A 19,119-nucleotide genomic window follows, 5' to 3' on the forward strand; every position below is an offset into this window, starting at 1 on the left:
CTCTCTCCCTCTCTCTCTCTCTATCACTGTCTCTCTGTCTGTCTCAGTGTCTCTCTCTCTTCCCTCCCTTCTCTCTCTCTCTCTCACAGTGTCTCTCTATCACTGTTTCTCTAGATCAGTGTTTCTCCATCTGTCTGTCTGTCTGTCTGTCTGTCTGTCTGTCTGTCTGTCTGTCTGTCTGTCTGTCTGTCTGTCTGTCTGTCTCTCTAGATCAGTGTTTCTCTCTCAGTGTCTCTCTCTATCTATCTGTCTCTCTCAGTGTTTCCCTAGATCTGTTTCTCTATCAGTGTCTCTCTCTCTCTCAGTGTTTCTCTCAGTGTTTCTCTCTCTATCACTGTCTCTCTCCATCTGTCTGTCTCTCTCAGTCTCTCTCTCTCCCTTCCAGGCCGTGTGCGTACCAGGAAATCAGTGTTCGGGAGCGGTTTCGTGGGTGTTTCTCTAGATCAGTGTTTCTCGAGTCCCTCTGTCACAGACAGTGGGGAGAAGTCGAGCCAAAATGGTGTCAGTGTCTCAGACAGTGTTTCTCTAGTGAGTGTCTTCTCCAGTATATGGGCAGACACGCCGTAAAGTAAAAGATCAGTGTTTCTCTAGATCAGTGTTTCTCTAGATCAGTGTTTCTCTAGATCAGTGTTTCTCAGTGTTTCTCTAGATCAGTGTTTCTCTAGATCAGTGTTTCTCTAGATCAGTGTTTCTCAGTGTTTCTCTAGATCAGTGTTTCTCTAGATCAGTGTTTCCCTAGATCAGTGTTTCTCTAGATCAGTGTTTCTCTAGATCAGTGTTTCTCTAGATCAGTGTTTCCCTAGATCAGTGTTTCTCTAGATCAGTGTTTCTCTAGATCAGTGTTTCTCTAGATCAGTGTTTCCCTAGATCAGTGTTTCTCTAGATCAGTGTTTCTCTAGATCAGTGTTTCTCTAGATCAGTGTTTCTCTAGATCAGTGTTTCTCTAGATCAGTGTTTCTCTAGATCAGTGTTTCTCTTTCTCTAGATCAGTGTTTCTCTTCAGTGTTTCCTCTCTAGATCAGTGTTTCTCTAGATCAGTGTTTCTCTAGAAGATCAGTGTTTCTCTAGATCAGTGTTTCTCTAGATCAGTGTTTCTCTAGATCAGTGTTTCTCTAGATCAGTGTTTCTCTAGATCAGTGTTTCTCTAGATCAGTGTTTCTCTAGATCAGTGTTTCTCTAGATCAGTGTTTCCCTAGATCAGTGTTTCTCTAGATCAGTGTTTCTCTAGATCAGTGTTCCCTAGATCAGTGTTTCTCTAGATCAGTGTTTCTCTAGATCAGTGTTTCCCTAGATCAGTGTTTCTCTAGATCAGTGTTTCTCTAGATCAGTGTTTCTTGATTCTGGTCCTGGGGACCCAAAAGGGTGCACATATTTGTTTTTTGCCCTGCACTACACACCTGATTCCACTAATCAAGTCATCAAACTTTTAATCAGGTGTGTAGTGCAGGGCAAAAACAAATATGTGCACCCTTTTGGGTCCCCAGAATCAACAATCACTGATCGAGAGCAATTGTTTGACATTTTTTACCACCTTTTCCACATTTGTGTGGGTATGTATTTCTCTCCCTTTATAAATACACCATACTATCTCGTGCTGCAGCTGGCAGTCGGTCTGGCTCCCCTGGTCGTCTCCTGAGCCACACATACGGCAGGATCCCCAGGGCAACTGGAGCGACAACGCCATCAGACAGGAGGCCTAAAGTCCCCCGTAGCCATGGCTGCAGCCGAGACACCAGTCCAGACAGATCAGGCCTGGGTAAGGACCAGGAAGGACAACACACAGATACACTGAAGACAGAAAACAGCCCCTCTACAGCTGTACTCCTCCTCTCCAACCTCTCTGCTCTCTGAACCGCCTCATTTCCTGTCTGTCACTGAATGCAACCTCCTCTCCTCTGTCCTGACTAATTCCACTCCTCCTCTACTCCGCTGGGCTCTCTCTCTCTCTCTCTCTCTCTCTCTCTCTCTCTGAATGTATTGGGCTGTCTGTCTGGCTGTGCGTTATAAAGCTCTTTCGTCTTCCTCCTGCTGCTCTCTCTCTCTCTGTGTCCCCCCTCCCCCCAAACCACCACCACTATGCTAGCGAGGAGTCGTATCCCCCGGCCCAGCATGAGTCAGGGCTGCAGCAGGGACACCTCTAGGGAGAGCAGCCGGGACACCAGCCCCGCTCGGGGATTCTCTCCTCTGGGTGAGTACGGTATAGTAACATGCCCAGCCCAGAGACCATAGCCACCATGCCCTTCAATGGCTGGTTGTCCGGGGGCCTGAACCCTGACTAGCCCCTATCTAGAGTAGAACACAAAGGCCATCATCAGACCACAAGGAAACCAACCTCTCCTGCTTCCGTCTTCTGCATGCCTTCTACTTGTGTCTTTCAAATGTTTCCTTTTCACCCCCGAGTGACAACCACATTTTCCTCAGCAACCATTTTTTACTAATCATGCCAGAGTCATTGATGACATGGCACGGGATGAGTTGATGCTTAACTTGTGTCCGCGGTCAGCTTATGGACCTGCCATCAGAGCCTTTGTGTCCAACCCCGGGACGCCTCTCAACCTTTTTCCCCGCAAATGTTTGCATGAAGCCAGTTAGCGTTGCCACATGGTAGAATTCGTCCTGCTCGGGTTGACAAGTCGTGTACTGTATGAGTTGAAGAAGATGCTCTTTTTAAAGCCGTGTCTAACTTCACGTGTGTGATATCCTCTCCCGGTTTTCCATCTGTAGCTCGACAGATGGTCAAACTATCTGTTGATAAGCCACTGGTTTCTAAGGTTACGGTTAGTTTTAGAATAAGCGTTAGGCTAAGGGTGACGTTTAGGGTTAGGATAAGTGTAAGGTTAGGATAAGTGTAAGGTTAGGATAAGGGTTAGTCGATGGGACTATCCAAGTAAAGTGTCACCCCACTCCCACTGTTCCTCCTCTAGCGTCCAGACGTGTCTCCCGCTCCACCAGTGCTCTCCACTCGGCTGAGTCTGTGGGCCACTCAGGTGACCTGTCCTGCATGTCTCTATTAGACCAGACAGATGGCATGTCAGTGTTCCATCGTGCAGTTCACCTCAATCACCCACAGAGGGCGATGGAGAGCTGAGCATCCTCTTTATTTCAGTTTGGATGCGTCTTATTTTTCAAGTCAATCTGTGTTATTTTGTGTCATTCTGTTTTGTTAGTACACTTTTTTTATTGGCCCTTATACTGTGCTGTAAAATAAAACTTCAGTTCATCATATTATTATTTAGTGTTTTCTTCTCTTGAGTTTCTCATGACCTGCTGATGAAATTTGCTTCATTTGTTTTTCCCCCCGTTACTTTTACACCCCATTCAATTGGTCGACTGCTTTTCCTTCGTAATAATACTGTGTTACTGTGCTCCTATAATACCACAATACTATTCTAAAAGTACTACAATATCCCTGTGTTTCCTCCAGAGCGTCTAGGTCTGGCCCACCAGGCCCGTATCTCAGCCTCTGTCAACGCCATGAGGATCCTCAACACCGGGACCGAGGTGGAGGCAGCTGTAGCCGACGCCCTGTTACTAGGAGACGCCAGGAACAACAAGGTGGATGTTTACCCTGGCATGTGTGACTTAGATTCTCTATCCTCTTTACCATCGGAGTCACAGCATGCTGATCATAATAGCTTTGATGGCTTTTTCTCTTGGTGGAACATTTTCTTGGTATGTGTACCTGTATAACCATTTGACCTCTTAACCCTTGACCCCCTCAGCGGCGGCCAGTCAGGCGGCGGTACGAGTCCCCGGGCATCTACTCAGACGACGACGCTAACAGTGACGCCAGCAGCGCCTGCTCTGAGCGCTCGTATGGCTCGCGGAACGGCGGCCCGTCCCACTACATGAGACAGACGGAGGACGTGGCCGAGGTGCTGAACCACTGTGCCAGTTCCAACTGGTCTGAGAGGAAGGAGGGGCTGCTGGGACTACAGAACCTGCTCGTTAGCCAGAGAATTCTCAGGTGGGATAGAGACCATCTATTTTTGTTTTGAACTCTTGTAATGTCGTGTATTTGAGGCCGTCACTGAGACAACTGTGCTCTAGATACAAATCTGTTTTCTCTGCTACCGCACGGCAAGCGGTACCGGAGCGCTAAGTTTAGGACACAAAGGCTCCTCAACAGCTTCTACCCCAAGCCATTAGACTGCTGAACAATTCATAAAAATTACATGCCCCCCCCATTGTACACTGCTGCTACCCGCTGTTTGTTTGTTACCTATGCATAGTCACTACGCCCCCACCTACATGTACAGATGACCTCAACTGGCCTGTACCCCTGCACACTGACTCGGTACCGGTGCCCCATGTATATAACCTCGTTATTGTTATTCTTATTGTTACTTTTTATTTTAGCCTACTTGGTCAATCTTTTCTTCTTTTACTGCACTGTTGGTTAAGGGCTTGTAAGTAAGCATTCTGCGGTAAAGTCTACACTTGTTGTATTCGGGCACATGTGGCAAATAAAGTTTGACTTGATTTGAAATCTGGCTAAAACCAAAAGGTGTTGTGCGATTGACCGCCTTACTTTTTTCCCGCTCGTGTGTCGCAGCCGTGTGGAGCTGAAGCGGTTGTGTGAGATCTTCACTAGGATGTTTGCTGACCCACACAGCAAGGTGAGCCCCCAATCGATTCCCCCCTGTGTCTGATATAACCTGTGTTCTGTTGGGACGCTAATGTAGTTACTGTACTAACGGTCTGTTTTTGTGTCGCATGGTGGTCTTTGCGGTGGATTTATAACATCAGCGAGTAAGTGTGTTTTTTTGGTTTTGTCTGTCACTTTTTAATAGTAATGCAATCGAATCCAACTATTCAGATAGTTGATTGGTTAATTATTGATGTTCTGTATGTTGTCCTACTGTAATACTCCTTAACAGTGAAGTAAATATGTACAGCCTATTGTTGACGGGCTGGGTGGTCACTGTGTCAGGTGTTCAGCATGTTTCTGGAGACCCTGGTAGACTTCATCACCCTGCACAGAGAGGACCTGCAGGACTGGCTGTTTGTCCTGCTCACCCAGCTGCTGAAGAAGATGGGAGCTGACCTCCTGGGTTCCGTACAGGCCAAGGTCCAGAAGGCTCTGGACGTCACCAGGTCAGAACTAAAGCCTCATCTCTATTAGCGTTTTCACACAGGTGTTGTTTTTTCTTCCCTCCACTTTATGCTTTTCAGCACGATTTCCACCCACTATGGTGGATGTGTAACCAGGCCAGCTCAGTACAGCTTGGTTTGGCTCTGCTTGGTAGTGTGAAAAGCCCTTAGATGTTGCTTTTGTCTGTTTGTAGAGTTTCTAGTGCAGGGTCCCCCCCCATTTTGTCCCCCCATGTTTTCTGAGCAATTTTGTTTGTTTTTTCATTTTCATTGTTGGACATACGTTTTGCTTTTTTATCAGGTCCAGGTAATTTTAATTTGGGAAATCTGTTCCCAAGTATTTCCACACATAAACGAAAGACACGTGATAATATACAAATGAGGTTTGAAATTATTATGTTTTAGTCAAATATTATATCGGTTTGGGCTTCTTCCAGTTAATTTGCCATCTACAAATGATTTGTAATTGGGTACCGGCCCCACGACAATCCACACAAGAAAAAAAACGTCCCTTGCCTGAATCTAGTTGCTGATCCCTGTTCTTAGTGGATCAATCCCTCTCATCTCATGCCCTTTTCTATTTCTTTTCCTCTCTCTTTCCCAGGGACTCGTTCCCGTTCGACCAGCAGTTCAACATCCTGATGCGTTTCATCGTGGACCAGACCCAGACCCCCAACCTGAAGGTCAAGGTGGCCATCCTGAGGTACATTGAGTGCCTGGCCCGTCAAATGGACCCCGCAGACTTTGTCAACTCCAGCGAGACACGCCTGGCCGTCTCCCGCATCATCACCTGGACCACGGAACCAAAGAGCTCCGACGTCCGGAAGGTGGGTCGAGTTGGGTTTGTTTGTTTCCATAGCAACAGCGTCAGACTTTTTTTTTGGGGGGGGGGGACTTTGTATTTCACAGGGACAATGCACATTAATCAGCATTTCTGTAAATGTCCCAGATTTAACCAGCCGGCCAATTTTCAACTGATCAGCCGAAGCTCTAAAATAACTATTGTTTGCTGGCTTCATCCATTTTTTGGTTGTTTTTATTTTTGTATTTTAAACGGACCATTTCCCCACCCTACCCGTCGGTCGACCCCCAACCCCAGAGCTTCCACCATAGCTGGGCAGGTGAGGAGTTGTCAGGCAGGCCCAGCACCACCGTAGCCTCTCTACCTGGAGAGGGGAACGTGGAGGAGAGGTGCAAGCAGGTAGTAGAGCCCCCCGACCCATCAGTCAGCTGCACGGTCTGCAGTCTGCCTCACATAACTTCCTCAAGCCTGGGCTCTCTGTCTCTAATCCCACTTCGCCTTGCTGGCAGACACAGAGTTGTTTCTGCTTTATAACTGGGGATGTAAAGGACAGTGCAGGGGTGGGAATGGGGACTGAAATGGCTCTGAATGAGCCAGAACAGTTGTTTCTGCTTTCAAAGTTTTCTTCGTAATGAGTGAATGTTAAAGGGGCAATCAGCAGTTGAAAAGATAACAAGGTGTTGACCCCACCACTGTTTTGCTAAAAAAAAAAAAGACGAGAGATTGGGCTGGAGAAATGCAACCACTCTCAAATTCATAGACCGAGCTGGGGATGCAAGGACTAACCATCCATGATATCAAAATTATAGTTTTAACTGTGTTTTGAGGCTATACCGTGTTTGTTTTAAGTTTACTTTGTTTACCAACAATGGAGTTATACAAGCTAATATTTGGGTACTTATAAGTCAAACCGTTTATGTCACAACTGCAGATTGCCCCTTTAAGCGACGGGGGGGGAATGGGCAACACAATGGCTCTGAATGTGCGGTAATATTGTGTTTTTCTAATAGCCTGTGCTGCTGTTACTTGTTACTCATAGTTCTTGTTTATCTGCAGTGACCAGGTTTGGTTGACCAACATGCATGGAATTTCATCCGAGAGCATTGCGATGCTGGTTCTTGAACTGGTTTACGAGAAGTGACATTGGTTCTAACTCGCCTGACTAACTGAATGCTAGCTGAACCTCAACAAATGTGTGCTTCTGTATTTCCGTGCGGTGCATATGGATCATGTGTTTGCCAGAACGTTGACTGATGTGACTCATGGTTCCGTGAGAGCAGAATGGGCTTGTCGAATGTTCCCTCTCTTCTCTAAGGGCCAAACATTACCTTGATATGCACTTCACTGTTGCATGATATCGCATATCAATGTTAGTGGGGGAAAAGTGAACGCCCTCTTTGATGACCTTTGACCTCGCTGTGACCCTTTAACCCCCAGGCGGCCCAGGTGGTTCTGATCGCCTTGTTTGAGCTGAACACCCCAGAGTTCACCATGCTGCTGGGGGCCCTGCCCAAGACCTTCCAGGACGGAGCCACTAAACTGCTGCATAGCCACCTGCGGAACTCCAGCAACACCGGAGTGGTAAGACCTGACTCTGACGTTCACGCCTAGTCAACGTCATCGAGAGGATGAGACTGAGCAGGGTTAAAATGGCTGGATCCCAAATATCTACTCACCACGAGAAGAAGAGTAGGGAATTTGCTCAGGAAGGTCCTCTTCTCACTGGCACCGTTAGCCATCAACATAAACCTCGCTTGCTGTAACATGGACAATTGTAATCTAAACATACTGGGATAGCATCAAATGATTAAGCAATAAAGACCGAGGAGGTGTGGTATATGGCCAATATACCACGGCTAAGGGCTGTTCTTAGAGTGCCTGGATACAGCCCTTAGCCGTGGTATATTGGCCATATATCACAAACCCTGAGGTGCCTTATTGCTATTTATAAACTGGTTACCAACGTAATTAGAGCAGTAAAAATAAATGTTTTGTCATACCCGTGGTATACGGTCTGATATACTACGGCTGTCAGCCAATCAGCATTCAGGGCTCGAACCACCCAGTTTATAATGTACTGTACCTGCTCCGATTCTGTGTGATCCGCAGGCTTCTCCCAGTAGCACCATGGGACGGACTCCTCCCCCGCCTCGCCACCCCAGCAGTCGCAGCAGCCCCCTCACCTCTCCCACCAACTGCTCCCGTGGGGGCGCGCTCTCTCCCAGGTAGGTCTGACGTAACCTTTTAATACCTGGTCCCCAACACACCGTAGAAGTTGGTTACATCACTACTAACGTAACTAACAACGACAACAAGTAGTCCCCCCCCGCTCGGCTCTGTTCCCTCCTCACGTCTCTCTTTTTCTCCCTCGCGCCTCTATCCCCCCTTTTCTTTCCCTCCCTCCCTCCTTCCCTCCCTTGCCGTGCTCTGGGCACATTACAGTCGGCTATGGGGTTGGAGTGCCGATGGCCTGTCAAAGTACCCCCCTCCCTTCCCTTCTCCTCTCTCCTCCACCCCTGCTGTCCCCTCCCTGAAGACCCTACGAAGTGCTTACTCTCCCAGGTACATTGTCACATAGCTGTGTCAACCTTGATTTGTCCCTACCCCACGGTCTCTTTTGTTTTTCCTTTCACTTCATTCTTTAATTATTTTTTTCATTCCGCAGCAGCAATCTGTGCTCTCTTGTGCCTACATTTCGGGGGATTCACCACATTAACACCTTGACTCCCCAGTCTGTTCCACTCTGTCTCTGTCAACACCTACTGTTATGCACGGTTGATCTTTTACATGAGAAACTGCTTGAAATGACATCTTTACGTACTAGGTAAATAAAATGGCGTCGTTTCAACCAGTTTTTCCCCCCCGCTTTTGCCCACTGGGCAGATGTCTTCTTCCTGTGGTGGTGATGTAAGTGTCATACTTGATTAATAACCCTCCCCTCACGGTGTGACCTGAAGCATGTTGGAGTACGACACAGAGAACCTGAACACCGATCAGATTTATAGCTCCCTGCGAGGCGTCACTGAGGCCATCCAGAACTTCAGCTTCCGCAGTCAGGAGGATCTCATGGAGCCGGGCAGAGGCAAGAGAGAGGACACGGTGAGGGGCTTTGGCAATTCCCTACTATTATCCACTCACTCACCCCCCCTCATTGATTTTAAATATTTGGGTTGGTGTTAGAATGGACTAGAGGGAGTGTCTTCCCACAGCCCATTTCTTTTAAATCCAGAGGGGGAAGTGAACAAGTGCACTTGTTTGGCAAATGTTCCCTCTGGGGAATATTTGTATCTTCTCTAGAATGGACATACGTTTAGTTATTTTTATAAAACTCTACGTTTGTTATGTTACGTTTTAACAATAGTCTTGTTTCTCCTCAGCCGGGTGTTGGAACAGCATCACACTCTGGTGCCGACGTAGTGGAGGGGCCCGGGGGTCGCACGGCCCTGGACAACAAGACCTCCCTACTCAACACCCCCTCCCCGCGTTCCTTCTCCGGGCCCCGGGGCCGCGACTACAACCCCTACAACTACACAGACACCATCAGCGCCTACGACAAGGCTGCCCTGAAAGAGACGGTGTACGAGGACGACGTGGAGCAGCTTCGAGATGGTGAGGCTGTCTCAAGGGTCTGAAATGGCACCTTTTGTTCCCTATGTAGTGCACTACTTTTGACCACCCTATTCCTTACGTAGCTCTGGTCAAAAGTAGTGAGCTATATAGGGATAGGGTGCCATTTTGGATGGTCATAAAACATTTTAAGCAATAAGGCCCAGGTGTCGTATATAACATAAACCACTGAGGTGCCTTATTGCTGTTATAAACTGGTCACCAACGTCATTAGAGCAGTAAAAATACATGTTTTGTCATACCCGTGCTGTACGGTTGTCAGCCAATCAGCATTTAGGGCTTGGACCACCCTGTTTATAATAGGCTAAATATTAGCTGTAAGGTAAGACTCCGCCACCCCCCTCTCAACCCTCTTCCTCGCAGGCCGCCAAGAGTGTGGTGGAGAAAACAAGATGCTGCACACCAAGAACAGTTCCCCTTCGGAGCAGCTGGAACTGGTGATTGATTGAATTCATTTAACAACAATCTTTTCAGTGTTTTACTATAGCTACATAATAACACTATAAAGTCACGGCCATGGAGATCCTATCAAATTCCATTTAGTGATCTACATGTAATTCAGCGGTCACTGACTAATATCTATTGTGGTCGTCGAAAGGCGGGTGAGCTGCTGAAGGAGCTGTCTAACCCCAGTGAGAGGCCAGAGGAGAGGAGGGGAGCCCTGGTGGAGCTGCTGAAGATAGCCCGGGAGGACAGCCTGGCAGTGTGGGAGGAACACTTCAAAACCATGCTGCTCCTGCTGCTGGAGACCCTGTCAGACCAAGATGTAAGGACTCTGGAGGAAAAGATAAATGGATGGATGGATGGATGGATGGATGGATGGATGGATGGAGAGATAAAGTAAACTCCTGTCCTGGGAGCAATGCCACAATCTGTTTTAATCCATTGTTTTTCCTTCCACTGTCTCTGAATGGTTGGTTCTGAGCATGTTGTGTCCTTTTCCCCCAACCTGCAGCACACCATCCGGGCCCTGGCACTACGAGTGCTGAAGGAAATCTTACGTAACCAGCCGGCCCGCTTCAAGAACTATGCAGAGCTCACCATCATGAAGACTCTGGAGGCACACAAAGACTCCCACAAAGAGGTAGCGCTCACTCGCTGTCTCTGTTTATGAGGCTCTGCTTTAGAGGACATGCTAAGTCTACACATCTTGAGTTAATAGCCTAGCCTGTACCAGTCAAAAGTCTTAGAACACCTACTCATTCAAGGGTTTTTCTTTATCTTTGCTATTTTCTACATTGTGGAAAAATAGTGAAGACATCAAAACTATGAAATAACACATGGAATCATGTAGTAATGAAAAAGGTGTTAAACAAATCAAAATATATTTTATATTTGAGATTCTTCAAAGTAGCCACCCTTTACCTTGATGACAGCTTTGCACACTCTTGGCATTCTCTCAACCAGCTTAATGAGGAATGCTTTTCCAACAGTCTTGAGGGAGTTCCCACATATGCTGAGCTGCTTTTCCTTCACTCTGTGGTCCAATTTATTCCAAACCATCTCAATTGGGTTGAGGTTGGGTGATTGTGGAGGCCAGGTCATCTGATGCAGCACTCCATCACTCTCCTTATTGGTCAAATACCCCTTACACAGTCTGGAGGTGTGTTTTGGGTCATTGTCCTGTTGAAAAACAAATGAATAAGCGCAGACCAGATGGGATGGGGTATCGCTGCAGAATGCTGTTTTAGCCATGCTGGTTAAGTGTGCCTTGAATTCTAAATAAATCACCAGCAAAGCATCCCCACACCATTACACCTCCTCCATGCTTCACGGTGGGAACCACACATGTGGAGATCATCCGTTCAACTACTCTGCGTCTCACGAAGACACAGTGGCTGATGGACAGATTTCCACTTGTCTAATGTCCATTGCTTGTGTTTCTTGGCCCAAGCAAGTATTTTCTTCTTATTGGTGTCCTTTAGTAGTGGTTTCTTTGCAGAAGTTCGACCATGAAGGCCTGATTCTCCTCTGAACGGTTGATGTTGAGATGTTTCTGCTACTTGAACTCTGTGAAGCATTTATTTATGCTGGAATTTGTGAGGCTGGTAACTCTAATGAACTTATCCTCTGCAGCAGAGGTAACTCTGTGTCTTCCTTTCCTGTGGCGGTCCTCATCAGAGCCAGTTCCATCGTAGCGCTTGATAGTTTTTGCAACTGCACTTGAAGAAACTTTAAAAGTTCTTGAAATTTTACGTATTAACTGACCTTCGTGTCTTAAAGTTATGATGGACTGTCATTTCTCCTTGCTTATTTCAGCTGTTCTTGCCATAATATGGACTTGGTCTTTTACCAAATAGGGCTTTCTTCTGTATACCACCCCTATCTTGTCACAACACAACTGATTGGCTCAAGAAATTCCACAAATGAGCTTTTAACAAGGCACACCTGTTAATAGAAATGCATTCCAGGTGACTACCTCATGAAGCTTGTTGAGAGAAGGCCAAGAGTGTGCAAAGCTGTCATCAAGGCAAAGGGTGGCTACTTTGAAGAATCTCAAATATAAAATCTAGTTTGATTTGTTTAACACTTTTTTGGTTACTACATGTGTTATTTCATAGTTTTTTATTTTTATTTCACAGTCTTCACTAATATTATACAATGTTGAAAATAGCCTAAATAAAGAAAAACCCTTGAATGAGTAGGTCTGTCCAAACTTTTGACTGGTACTGTACATGTGCCCTTCTCTGCCAATAAACCAAAATGAATCCATTCCATGATCAACCATTTCACCCTCCTCACTCTACCCTTCCCTCTCTACTCAGGTTGTGCGGGCAGCAGAGGAGTCAGCCTCCACCCTGGCTGGCTCCATCCACCCAGAGCAGTGTATCAAGGTGCTGTGTCCCATCGTTCAGACGGCTGACTACCCCATCAACCTGGCTTCCATCAAGATGCAGACCAAGGTGATCGAACGCATTACCAAGGAGTCCCTCCACCAGCTGCTGCCTGACATCATACCAGGACTACTGCAGGTAAAAAGGGCTTTATAGGTCAAGTTGAATGATTGGTTAGTCCATTGGTTGATTTATTGATGTGCTTACTGATTAGTTGACACGGAATAGAAGCACTTGAAATGTATCTACTTCAAATAGAAGCACTTGAAATGTATCTACTTCAAATAGAAGCACTTGAAATGTATCTACTTCAAATAGAAGCACTTGAAATGTATCTACTTCAAATAGAAGCACTTGAAATGTATCTACTTCAAATAGAAGCACTTGAAATGTATCTACTTCAAATAGAAGCACTTGAAATGTATCTACTTCAAATAGAAGCACTTGAAATGTATCTACTTCAAATAGAAGCACTTGAAATGTATCTACTTCAAATAGAAGCACTTGAAATGTATCTACTTCAAATAGAAGCACTTGAAATGTATCTACTTCAAATAGAAGCACTTGAAATGTATCTACTTCAAATAGAAGCACTTGAAATGTATCTACTTCAAATAGAAGCACTTGAAATGTATCTACTTCAAATAGAAGCACTTGAAATGTATCTACTTCCAGTAAAGTATTGATGCTTGGGGTTTAGTTACATAAGCTAATGACTTTCTGTCCTAGGGATTATGCCACACTGTCTAGACACTGAGAATATACAAAACATTAAGGACACCTGCTCTTTCCATGATATAGACTGACCAGGTGAAAGCTATGATCCCTTATTGATGTCACCTGTTGAATCCACTTCAATCCGTGTAGATGAAGGAGAGGAGGCAGGTTGTAGAAGGAATGTTAAGCCTTGAGACATGGATTGTGTATGTGTGCCATTCAGAGGGTGAAGGGGCAAGTCAAAAATATTGAAGTGCCTTTGAACAGGGTGCGGTAGTAGGTGCTAGGCGCACCGGTTTGTGTCAAGAACTGCAACGCTGCTGGGCTTTTCACACTCAACAGTTTCCCGTGTGTATCAAGAATGGTCCACCACCCAAAGGACATCAAGCCATCTTTACACAACTGTGGGAAGCATTGGAGTCAACATGGGCCAGCATCCCTGTGAAACGCTTTCGAGACCTTGTAGAGTCCATGCCCCGATGGGGGGGGGCTGAAACTCAATATTAGGAAGGTGTTCCTGATGTTTGCTGTACTCGGTGTATGTCTAATATTGTTCTGATGTCTCTCTGTGTACAGGGGTATGACAACACAGAGAGCAGTGTGAGGAAGGCCAGTGTGTTCTGTCTGGTGGCTGTCTACTCTGTCATCGGTGAAGAGCTGAAGCCCTACCTGGCCCAGCTCACAGGAAGCAAGGTACGCTACCCTCTCATCTCAGCACCTTGTCTGGGTCGGTCTCAAATGGCACCCTATTCCTTATGTAGTGCACTAGGAAATAGGGTGCCATTTAGGATATAGACAATGTCTTTAACTCCCTTCTTTTTTCTTTTCAAGATCTACTGGTTGCAGAATGTTTTTCAATATCTTGAAACGTCATGTTGGGATGTGTTGGTTTCATTCAGCGTCTTTACTATCCCATCAGATGAAGCTGCTGAACTTGTACATAAAGAGAGCCCAGACGTCCACCAGCAACAGCAGCAGCTCTTCAGACATCTCCTCATACTAATGAACATGGCCCTCCGGCTTCATCCATGTGTGTGCAGGTACATACAGTACAGGGTTATGTTCATAGGACACCAAACGGTGCAAAACAGAATGAAACAGGAAGGGACTACTGGTCCAATAAGAAACACTCATTTTATTTTATTTTTACCGTTTTGAAATATTTTCCATGGCGTGCCCTAATGAACGTGACCCAGATAGGGAAACAGTTGTGCCTCAATCCTTCTTTCCAGACCTCCTTGTGGTTTAATGTATTCTAATAAAGGCTGTAGGCTGTTCCTTGTTGGGAAACCCTATTGCCTGTTGCAATCAGTATTTTATTTCCTTCTGTTTTGTCGTCTTGTAAATACGTTTATTCCACCTTTTTTATTAAGATACGAATGCGACACTACTTCAGACCTAGTCGAATGAATGTAAAGAGCTTTGAATGAAACCGGAGTCCTTTTTAAACCGTCTGAAAGGATTTAATGTTGATAGAAGCAGAGTGTCGCTCTGCACACGACTGCCTCATTACCTCTGTTCCTACTCGTGATGGACAGATGGGCTTATTTGGAAACGTGCTATTTGTAAAGGGGCAGTTTAAAAATGGCGATTTTAATAGTAATTGTTCTGTAGTATTTGCCGTCTGAATAATTTGTTCTTAGATGCTATGTTTTTATTAAGCCTGTATTTTAAAGAATAATCCTTGTGAAGCGGTAGAATTTCTTAAGTTAGTGAGAATCTAAAAAAAAAAAGTTTTTCCATTTAGTGGGAGAAGATCATTTGGCTGGCCAATGATTAGTACATGCAGTGAAAAGCTGTGTTGAATAAGCCTCTGTAAACTGCTTCTGTGTGTAACACCTGTGTTTTGACTGTGGTTTGGGCCCAACAACTAGTGAAGGAATGTTTTCCTTCTTCACGAGGATTACAGTCTCACCCTTCATACATTATTATTATGGAAGGGGAGTTATTGGTTGAGTTGGTGGCGTTTGAGTCTGCTGTTCTTTGTGCTTTAACATTCGGGCCATGTTGTAATGAGTCAAAACTACTGGGATCTGAAGTATTCTTGCAAATGTAAGAGTCCTAGAATTTTCAAATGTGAAATATTTAGTCTAAAATCGAAATATGGGCAGTACCTATTCGTCACATAGTAGAAAGACAATGACAATCTAACGGATTAGTCGATAATCTAAGGACATTTTAAGTGCCAGTGCAAATCTTCTTCTTTTTTTACAATTTAAAGACGGGGGGGAAAAATATGTATTTTAAATTGAATCCAGCAATAATGAATTAGTTACAAAAAATCCAACTACTTGGATCAACTTTTTTGTCAAAGCACTGTAAATGACCATTGTAAGTGAACCATCCTTGTTTGAAATGTATAGATGTCATTTTTATGCGCACCTATGAAATGTTACTGCTGCTTTAGAAATACTAATCATGGCGTTAAACCTAATGTATTTTACTCTCCTTATTATGAAGGTTAAAGGTACAGTTGTTTCTGTTAGAACAAGAATTCAGAGTTGGGGTCAATTCCATTTATATTCAGTCCATTCAGAAATTCCAATTCCCAATTTTCCTCAATGATTGTCTATGGGGATAAAAATGAAATTGCAATTTCAGTTTACTTCCTGATTTGATTGAAAGGAATTGAGCCCATCCCTTGTTAAAAGTCCAGATAAAGGTGGCGTGTTACTGAGAACACTATCGGGCCTTACTGTTTCTGTAGTACAGTTTCACTACATTGACTGTTAAAATGTACTGTAACAGTGCACAATGTTTCTCTTTTTCTCAAATGTGAGAACTCAGCAATTTTATCAGCTATGGCTATGACCAAGTACAAAATGTTGTCAAATACAAACACAGTATTTCTTTTGTTAGACTTGCCTGTTGCAATTGAATCAAAAATGAAACTCAAAAGGAGTGTTTTGTACAGTACTTTTAATCATTGATTCACAGACTTGTTATAAAAAGAGAGTCCGAGAGAGACCTCGTTTGCATGCGAGGGAACATGCAATATTATACCCAGCAACCTCAATTGATTAACTAACATTCCCAACTGCGACTTTATGTTGAAGAAACGTTGCTTCTAATCTATGAATGTCTGGTCAGCTTGTATTATATAACACACACACTATTGATATCCATCACGGCTACCAAGCTAGGGCTGATTTAACAGACCAAACATTGTATACTATACTGTAACTGTATGCTGTGTGCACACACTGGCCTGTATCAAAAACCAAACCCTATTATCCTCAAGCCATGTATCTTGAGTGTGTATTTGCTTGTGCCTTGTTTTAGTTTTTTTTACAGTATACCTGCAATATTAATCCATACTAATAGCTTCTGAATACTGCTTTTGAATTGTTGTTTTTTTGCCCCTATTTCGAAATGCTGTATTATACATCATGAATTAGACAGGAAAGGTGTTGCGTCGAAGACCAAGGTTATGTCCCAAGTGGCACCCGATTCCCTACCCAGTGCACTACTTTTGACCAGAGCCTTGTGGGACCCGGTCAAAAGTAGTGCCCTATATAGGGCATAAGGTTCCATTTGGGATGCATCCCAAGGCTGCTGTAAATAAAGCCAATAGTTTAATGGCAGTATTTTCCCACAGATGTAATATTGGCTTGGCTGTTCTATTCCTTGTGAACCATTTACATTGCATGCTTCTTCTGTTTAGCTTCAGTCAATTGTTTTATCCCTCCCGTACCTATATTTATATGCCGTCTGTTATATTTTCTGTGTGTTATGACTGTACATGTTTTGTTCACTTCTTTCACCCGTGATAGAATTTGTTGAAATTTAAACTTGAAATAAACCGGCTTCAGTCCCTGTCCGAAGCATGTAATCACATATGTTGTATATTTGAAGTGTAAATTGAGAGCAGATATACAGTATCTTCCCGAGAATGTGGGAGGAAAAAGATCTCCTGCAGGACATGGGAATAGCAGCAGATGGCGCTCTTTGCATTTTGTTGAGAGGAAAAAAGCATCCTCTGTATATTTATTTCATTTTTTTTTTTAAATCATTTTGGCTGCAAAAGTAGGCTACCACGGTCCTCCTCCCTCTCTGCTTCTAACCGCTTTCCTTCCGTTGAAAACTAATGGGAAGCGGCGTTTCACTGCGCGGCACCGCGTGCTAGTGTACACGGCATTAGAGGAGGCAAACTGAAAGTTGAATTGAACAGTTATTAGCTGTCCTGCTGCTCTTATGGGCTCACAGGTGCACCGTAGCCTTCCCCAATCAGGGGTAGGATAGAGGGCACAGACCATTACACTAGGGATGTGGTGAATCAGCAATGAGACCGCAGACGCTCATTTGTCACTGCCGCATCCTTGGTTTGTGTGCGTTCTCCAGTCATCTGAAGACTCACCAATAAAGAGTGGAAAAACACTATCGCCACCTGCATCATTAGTGATTTAAAAAAAAGAAAGTGTTAGTAGGCTAGCCAGCTTTGAAGTGGATTCCCTGTATTGTTTGTTACAATCAGCAGCATATGATTAAATTAACATTGGGGCAAATGTGTGACCACTGAGACATCCAGGTTTTACCAGCTTTAACTAGGCATTCATCTTTGAACTCTTCTGGATCACCCAAGACTCCAAAAAGGTCCTTTTTCAATTCGAGATCAAAAGCTGAAGGAGAAACGGTGCAGTAGCTACGGTGCGTGGCCTGTCAGGCAGCTACCTCATCTCCACCGTCCTTAATAACCTAAAACAGTCTCATTAAGGCCGGTATCTCTCTGCGGTGGCCGCGTCTCATCTCCGACACGCCGCCACCAAGGTCTGCTCTACTCGGCTCTATTAGTATTCACACGCTGTTGAAATTAATTTTATTAAAGCCCCTTCCATTTCCACTGCCCCGGCCAACCCCCCCCCCCCTTCTGTTTAAAGATCTTTATGGTGTATGATTAGCACACATTTCCCCAAGCAGGCAGGGGAGTGGCGGCTGGGTCGGGAGGTCGCCATAATGAAAGAAAACAACTTCATTGTGAGATGACTAGGCCATAAATCATCGGCCATTTTCTATAAATCACGGCAGATGGCAGGGAGCGGTGTGGGGACTCATGGGAGCTCGTATGCCCCTGTGCATGATGGGAATGGTGGTAGCATTACCGCGGCAGCAGACGCTGGCAGACTAAGAGGTCAGTGAGGAGAGGAAGACAGTGAGGCAGAGCAGGCAGTGGGGGAGAGAGGAGAGGTGTCCTTCCTGTTGTGTGTGTGTGTGTGTGTGTGTGTGACTGCACTACCGTACCTGCCTGATGAGCAGCAGGACCCCGGAGGTCTCGGTAACAGCACCTCTCCAGGCTGCCCTCCGTTTAACGTGTCTAATCTGCCTGTTTAATATGGAAGGGCCCTCATCAGGCCCCTGGCTTAGTCCCCCAGCTGTAGAGAGCAGATCAGCACCAGTGTCAAACTGACACTAGATCTGGGAATCCAGGAGGTGGATTTCTCTTTTTTATTATTCAGGATGATAAGAAACTGGAACAAAGTAGGATTAAGGGATTGGTGTGATAGTCAGTGTTTTAAGCAGTCTGAACACACCACATGTCATGTCATTTCAAGCCAGCAGAGAAAAAGGGTTAAACAAAAAAGGGTTAAACAGATCAAAATATATTTTATAGTTGAGATTCTTCAAAGTAGCCACCCTTTGCCTTGATGACAGCTTTGCACACTCTTGTAAAAAAAAAACTCTTCAATGAGTATGTGTGTCAAAACTTTTGACTGGTATTGTATATGTTTTTAAAGTAGTGATTTAATTACACTGTAATTACACTATAATCAATCTTCTCACTGTATGTACAGTATGGTAAATGTCTTAAAGGCCTTCTGTCAAATTTGTTCGTGACTTAAAGCTGTTCCATGTGTGTCCACTAGAGAGAGCTTAAGGGCTGCTAAATTGAACTAGACTGCCCTAAGTTGACAACACTTCAACCTGTTGAACATGCATTCTACAATGGATCAACACCATTTCATACATAGGCTATAGAATATGTTTTTGTTATTCTGTCTGTATAATGTTCTCTTAACTTACAGTGAGCACTTCGAAGTAGATTATAAA

At 44.7% G+C, this 19,119-nt stretch overlaps 1 protein-coding gene across 1 annotated transcript in view; it reads left to right on the top strand.

Annotated features, from left to right (window-relative positions):
• Positions 1–16,911, top strand: part of LOC112267722 (CLIP-associating protein 1-like) — a 39,717-nt gene extending 22,806 nt beyond the window's left edge. The window contains exons 20-40 of the mRNA XM_042297037.1: positions 386–408; positions 443–513; positions 1,599–1,756; positions 2,084–2,188; positions 3,425–3,555; positions 3,723–3,967; positions 4,556–4,619; positions 4,750–4,752; positions 4,934–5,097; positions 5,699–5,921; positions 7,334–7,477; positions 8,006–8,121; positions 8,339–8,458; positions 8,854–8,995; positions 9,274–9,505; positions 9,887–9,960; positions 10,122–10,289; positions 10,479–10,607; positions 12,289–12,495; positions 13,651–13,767; positions 13,994–16,911. Of these exons, the coding sequence (XP_042152971.1) occupies positions 386–408; positions 443–513; positions 1,599–1,756; positions 2,084–2,188; positions 3,425–3,555; positions 3,723–3,967; positions 4,556–4,619; positions 4,750–4,752; positions 4,934–5,097; positions 5,699–5,921; positions 7,334–7,477; positions 8,006–8,121; positions 8,339–8,458; positions 8,854–8,995; positions 9,274–9,505; positions 9,887–9,960; positions 10,122–10,289; positions 10,479–10,607; positions 12,289–12,495; positions 13,651–13,767; positions 13,994–14,077 (2,720 nt within the window). The 3' untranslated portion in view covers positions 14,078–16,911. The remainder of the gene's footprint in view (positions 1–385; positions 409–442; positions 514–1,598; positions 1,757–2,083; positions 2,189–3,424; positions 3,556–3,722; positions 3,968–4,555; positions 4,620–4,749; positions 4,753–4,933; positions 5,098–5,698; positions 5,922–7,333; positions 7,478–8,005; positions 8,122–8,338; positions 8,459–8,853; positions 8,996–9,273; positions 9,506–9,886; positions 9,961–10,121; positions 10,290–10,478; positions 10,608–12,288; positions 12,496–13,650; positions 13,768–13,993) is intronic.
• Positions 16,912–19,119: the final 2,208 nt, after the last annotated feature.

This window comes from Oncorhynchus tshawytscha, linkage group LG14 (assembly GCF_018296145.1).
Source record: "Oncorhynchus tshawytscha isolate Ot180627B linkage group LG14, Otsh_v2.0, whole genome shotgun sequence".
Classification (NCBI taxonomy): Eukaryota; Metazoa; Chordata; class Actinopteri; order Salmoniformes; family Salmonidae; genus Oncorhynchus; species Oncorhynchus tshawytscha.